Source organism: Camelina sativa, chromosome 13 (assembly GCF_000633955.1).
Source record: "Camelina sativa cultivar DH55 chromosome 13, Cs, whole genome shotgun sequence".
Lineage (NCBI taxonomy): Eukaryota > Viridiplantae > Streptophyta > Magnoliopsida > Brassicales > Brassicaceae > Camelina > Camelina sativa.
The window spans coordinates 23,233,489-23,238,865 of record NC_025697.1 but is presented as its reverse complement, the minus strand read 5'-3'; the positions used below and the strand labels follow the sequence as shown (position 1 = coordinate 23,238,865).

The 5,377-nt window shown below is 39.0% G+C and overlaps 4 protein-coding genes across 4 annotated transcripts in view; 2 read left to right on the top strand and 2 right to left on the bottom strand.

The window, feature by feature from the left end:
* The window catches only part of LOC104737646 (probable protein S-acyltransferase 12), a 2,472-nt gene extending 1,480 nt beyond the window's left edge, over positions 1-992 (top strand). Inside the window, exon 6 of the mRNA XM_019234931.1 lies at positions 952-992. The gene's annotated coding sequence lies outside the window, so the exon portion shown is untranslated. The remainder of the gene's footprint in view (positions 1-951) is intronic.
* LOC109128409 (probable protein S-acyltransferase 12) lies at positions 78-1,520 on the top strand. The gene is made up of 7 exons (XM_019234635.1): positions 78-81; positions 157-381; positions 476-567; positions 654-780; positions 902-987; positions 1,081-1,146; positions 1,214-1,520. The coding sequence occupies exons 1-7, from the start codon at positions 78-80 to the stop codon at positions 1,328-1,330; spliced, it is 717 nt and encodes a 238-aa protein (XP_019090180.1). The 3' UTR covers positions 1,331-1,520.
* LOC104737645 (heterogeneous nuclear ribonucleoprotein R-like) lies at positions 1,609-4,167 on the bottom strand. Its single transcript, XM_019234634.1, has 8 exons — positions 3,672-4,167; positions 3,462-3,578; positions 3,291-3,359; positions 2,937-3,116; positions 2,634-2,835; positions 2,316-2,497; positions 2,092-2,177; positions 1,609-1,988 (listed from the first exon to the last, which is right to left on the bottom strand). The coding sequence occupies exons 1-8, from the start codon at positions 4,140-4,142 to the stop codon at positions 1,844-1,846; spliced, it is 1,452 nt and encodes a 483-aa protein (XP_019090179.1). The 5' UTR covers positions 4,143-4,167; the 3' UTR covers positions 1,609-1,843.
* The window catches only part of LOC104738533 (glutamic acid-rich protein-like), a 2,587-nt gene continuing 1,382 nt past the window's right edge, over positions 4,173-5,377 (bottom strand). The window contains exons 2-4 of the mRNA XM_010458696.2: positions 4,369-4,880; positions 4,248-4,275; positions 4,173-4,183 (exon numbers count right to left, since the gene is read on the bottom strand). Coding sequence (XP_010456998.1) covers positions 4,173-4,183; positions 4,248-4,275; positions 4,369-4,839 — 510 coding nt within the window. The 5' untranslated portion in view covers positions 4,840-4,880. The remainder of the gene's footprint in view (positions 4,184-4,247; positions 4,276-4,368; positions 4,881-5,377) is intronic.

Sequence of the window (5,377 nt, the reverse complement as noted above, 5' to 3'; positions counted from 1 at the left end):
TCAGATTTGGTTTTGTTTCTCTTGAATTAAAAGTTCTAAGCTTTTTAGCTGCTTAACCCCTAAAACGAGAATATGCAATGGGTTTAGCCATGAACAGATCATTGTTAAAGACCATAAATTGTTATAGAAATTATCTCTCTTGAGTTCTCTGATGAGATGATGCTTGCTTGGTTCCTTTGCAGCTGATAATGTTGTTGTGGAGCTACTTCGCAACAGTTTTTACAGACCCAGGTTCTGTTCCTGAGCATTTCAGAAGAGAGATGGGAGGTGGTGACAGTTTGGAGGCTGGTACTTCAACAGACCAAGGAGCTTTTGGCTCTTTAGGTTACTGTACCAAATGCCGTAATGTTAAGCCGCCTCGTTGCCATCATTGTTCTGTGTGTAAGTTGAAATCTGATTTGCTAATAATACTATGTGTTTCTGCTTAGGTTTCTAGTGATAAAAGAAGAAAGCTTTACTCTTTTTTGTTGTGCAGGTCAAAGATGTGTGCTCAAGATGGATCATCACTGTGTTTGGATTGTCAATTGTGTTGGAGCGCGCAATTACAAGTTTTTCCTTCTCTTTCTGGTACAAACCCCTTTCCGTTTTTAATCTTATGGTGCTTGAATGAGTTATATTTGCTGATTTCTTCACCGTTATTTTTATATCTGTAGTTCTATACTTTCTTTGAGACATTGTTGGATGTTATAGTCTTGCTTCCTAGTTTTATCGAATTCTTCAGCCAGGCTGTTAAGCATTCCTCTTCTCCTGGTAAACTAGCCTCCCTCGTTCTGGCATTTGGTGAGTTTAAACGGTTCATTTTCTGGCTTTCTCTTTCCTAGAAGCAGAAAGTGCTTAGCTCTTTTTTTGGGTCTCATTTTCCCTGTTTATGTTTCTTACAGATTCTATCCCCTTGATGCAGTTCTTAACTTTGCGTTCGTTCTCAGCCTTCTTTGTTTCGTAGTTATGCATCTTTCTCTTCTATCATCCAACACTACTTCAGTTGAGGTAAGTCTGCTATATATGTTTCCTTCTACAAACAATGTAAACCTTGAACATACGATTCTCTTTTCTGAATCTATATTGTCTTATTTTTTTTAGGTTCATGAGAAAAATGGAGAAGTTAGATGGAAATATGACTTGGGAAAGAAGAAAAACTTCGAGCAGGTGAGTCCTTTTGTTTTCATCATTCCATGAATTAATAGTCAAATTGATAAAACTCTTTTTTGTGAAGGTTTTTGGGAAGAAGAAGGCCTTTTGGCTCCTCCCATTGTACTCTAAAGACGATCTTGATAACATAACTTCCCTTCAAGGCCTTGAGTTTCCAACTCGTTCGGACATCGACCCTTGATTGAAACAAATCAACCACTCATTGTCGAAAAAGTCTTCAACTACACCCCAATGTAGATAATTGTTGTCAAAAAGAACTCTGATAACACATTCTTGTATAATGAAATTGATTTGATTCATTTCTTTGCTTCTTGTTTAAAGTCTAAGTTCATTTGACATTCAAGTTATGTTATGAGATCAAATCTGTGTTACTTGTTGTTGCACAATGGTTTACATGTCATATAGACTATCATTTAGAAGTTCTGTATAAGAAAGAGCAAAAAGAAAACCTTACGGAAGTGGTTGAGAAGAGTATTATTCAGAAGAGAAAAAAAAGTCTCATAATTTAAGATCAAATCACTCACCCTATCCCCTCAGAAATCTCCACATCAAATCAGAAACCGTGAGGTTTCGATTTCATATTTTATAACACATGAGAGAGCGAGCTTTCAAAGTTCTCCAAAGAAACAAACTACAAACAAATCTCCAATACACCTCTTTTTCTTTTTCTACTTGCTTATTTTCTCTATGGTTGCTAGTAGGGTCGGTACCTTCGGCCTCCTCGGTTACCATCATGGTCATGACTGTTATCTCGGCCTGACCCTCCGCTCGAGCCGTTATTCCGGTCAACTCTTCTGGGTCGTTGTGGTGGTGCCGCCATCTGCATACCAGGCTGTTGCCTGCACAACAATCCATTTTGGTTATTAATATAGTATATGCAAATGTAACTATGACTCCAAAGAGAAGGATCAACAACATCGGTTAAAAGAACCATCAACTTACAGAACATAGCCAACTCGGCCATCCGGAAGAAGCATTGGAACCATTTGCATTCCTGTTGGCATTGCTCCTCTACCATAGATCATTGGCTGCTCATTGCAAAATTGAAATAAAACGTTACACACGAAAATAACTTGCTGATAAAGACTGCTCGAAGATAACATACAGCTCTTCCCTAGACACACATATACCTGACCAAAACTACCAGCAATACCCAAACCGNATACCTGACTAAAACTACCAGCAATACCCAAACCGGCACCCATAGCACCATAAGGAGGCGCAGCAAAACCACCAAATGTGGGATGCACAAAGGGGGCAGGATTAGGTGCAGCACCATAAGAATAGGAAGAAGGGTCATGCTTCCTTTCAGCCTGGGGTTTAGCAAGCACAACTTCTAGCGGGTGACCTGTAGTTTATAAGTTTGCAGAATTTGTTACTAAATAATATCTCTCGAGACGAAAAACAAGCAATATCAACGACAAATTGAAAGCATAACGTTCATGTTACTTAATAGCTGACTCCTAGATGAGTAAAGAACTTACCATTGATTTCATATCTCTCGGTATCTTTGACAGCCTTCAATGCACTAGATCTTTCAGCATAGTGGACAAACCCAAAATCACGTTTTCCACCCTTTCCAGGAGGCGTAACGATTTTCGTCACTTCTCCATGCCTCTGAAAGAGTTCCTTTAGTTGCTCAGTTGAGGTATTCTCTGGAATATTCTTGACATAAAGGGCTTTCACCTGAGTACATAGCGAAAAAAAGATTGTTTAAAAAGTGCCAACTTTTCCAGGAGAGAGGATTTGTGGAGATTGACTGACTAAACGCATTATTTAAATAATACCTGAGCAGCAGCAGCAGAATGCTCAGGAGAGCTTTTTGGGTCTGCCCAAGTCACAGTTGGAGCGTTACCCTCAAGCTTAAAATTAGAATCTATCATTTTCTGCCTTGAATGATCAGCACATGCATTGTTGTAGTATAAAACAAATGCAAAACCACGGTTACGAGTGGAATTGGTTGGGTCCTACAAGCACCAAAAAAAAAATTAGTAAGGGAATTAGGCAAGATCAAAGATGGCAATCAAATTGATTNTGTCTCGATATCAATATGGTTGTCATCATCTTCAGCTATTTCCTCCTGGTCATCTTCCCTATCCCCTCCTTTTGTATCACCATAATCCTCCTCCTCATGTTCTTCGANTCTTTGGTATGTTACCAATAAACAACCTATTCTTGGTTTCGGAAAGGGAGCATCTAATAGTTTTTCCCTGTTCAAAAAAATTAGAGATGGGTTAAACAGAAGTAGTTATACGTAAAATGTCAACTAGCAATGATGGATAAAATAAACTTCAGTTAGCAGTTGGGATTGCCTTAAACTCTTTACTGTGCAGCTCCTCAATGGCCTTTTGTGCAACATCTTTCGTTTTGAAGGCCACAAAAGCATAACCTTTGCTATCACCAGAATCCCTATCTTTCATCAGTCTCACCTAATAAAAACGAATTGAAAAAGTCAGCCTTGAATACAGAACCAACATCGAGGATCATGCTTAATTGGCCACAAAGATTATAGCAGTACAAACCTCAAAGATCTCGCCCATTTCTTCACAAAGGTCCCTCAGGTCCTCTTCTCCAACATCCCTTGGGAGCCCGCCAATAAAAACTTCAGAACCATGAGGAGGAAGTGAAAGAAGCTGGGAATACTTTTCCTTTTCTTCATCATCAATAGGAGAAGCTGGTTTCTCATCATCATCATCATCAGCTGTCTCAATATCAATATGGTTGTCATCATCTTCAGCTATTTCCTCCTGGTCATCTTCCCTATCCCCTCCTTTTGTATCACCATAATCCTCCTCCTCATGTTCTTCGACATTCTGATTGCCAGCGTTATCATCATCCTCGTCTTCTTCTTCCTCCTCTTCATACTCTTCTACTTGTTCCTCCTCCACTTCATCCTCCATCTCACTGTAGCTACCCTCCTCGAAATCCACACGGTCATCATTATCTCTAGCGTCTGACATTGATTGAGGCTCTTGCAAACGATATCTGATCATCCAATAACCATACTCTTTTAACCAGGAAGCTCAGGTAATCACTGTGAAGAAAAAATACTATAGGACCATACACCAAAAAACTTGTAACGTACAGAATAGNATCACCAGAATCCCTATCTTTCATCAGTCTCACCTAATAAAAACGAATTGAAAAAGTCAGCCTTGAATACAGAACCAACATCGAGGATCATGCTTAATTGGCCACAAAGATTATAGCAGTACAAACCTCAAAGATCTCGCCCATTTCTTCACAAAGGTCCCTCAGGTCCTCTTCTCCAACATCCCTTGGGAGCCCGCCAATAAAAACTTCAGAACCATGAGGAGGAAGTGAAAGAAGTTGGGAATACTTTTCCTTTACTTCATCATCAATAGGAGAAGCTGGTTTCTCATCATCATCATCATCAGCTGTCTCGATATCAATATGGTTGTCATCATCTTCAGCTATTTCCTCCTGGTCATCTTCCCTATCCCCTCCTTTTGTATCACCATAATCCTCCTCCTCATGTTCTTCGACATTCTGATTGCCAGCGTTATCATCATCCTCGTCTTCTTCTTCCTCCTCTTCATACTCTTCTACTTGTTCCTCCTCCACTTCATCCTCCATCTCACTGTAGCTACCCTCCTCGAAATCCACACGGTCATCATTATCTCTAGCGTCTGACATTGATTGAGGCTCTTGCAAACGATATCTGATCATCCAATAACCATACTCTTTTAACCAGGAAGCTCAGGTAATCACTGTGAAGAAAAAATACTATAGGACCATACACCAAAAAACTTGTAACGTACAGAATAGGATATGTGAATTTTGCTCTTTTATTCGTTTTCTTTGTACAATGAATATGCAAGCCAAGTGGAGAAGAAAGGATGGTTAAAACTAAATTTAGGTTCTTTTAGTGGCAGGAGATATAGAAAAGCTCACTGCTACCACGAAACTAAATGCGATAAAAAAAAAAATTAAAACTTTGAAAAAGAGCAGCCTTTTTGTGTGTTTGTGTATTTCTGATTACAGATCCAACATCAACTAATAAAGCAGTCAAATTGTGAATCAAGCCAATAGCCGAAGCAACCCAATGAAATTAGAGATCGTAACTAGAAAAACCCACAAAACCAAGAAAGCAAATTAAATTACTCACCAGCTCAGCTCAGATTTAAAGTGTAAAAATCTGAACTTTGAAACAGGCTGAGAGAAAGAAACTAGGGTTTATCTTTTTTATTTTATTTTATTTTTATTT

What these genes read in the sequence shown, in the direction of transcription:
- LOC109128409 (XM_019234635.1), top strand. An exon ending in AGTTTTTCCTTCTCTTTCTG is followed by an intron (nt 568 to 653) that starts GTACAAACCCCT and finishes TTATATCTGTAG; the next exon opens with TTCTATACTTTCTTTGAGAC. An exon ending in CTCCCTCGTTCTGGCATTTG is followed by an intron (nt 781 to 901) that starts GTGAGTTTAAAC and finishes CCCTTGATGCAG; the next exon opens with TTCTTAACTTTGCGTTCGTT.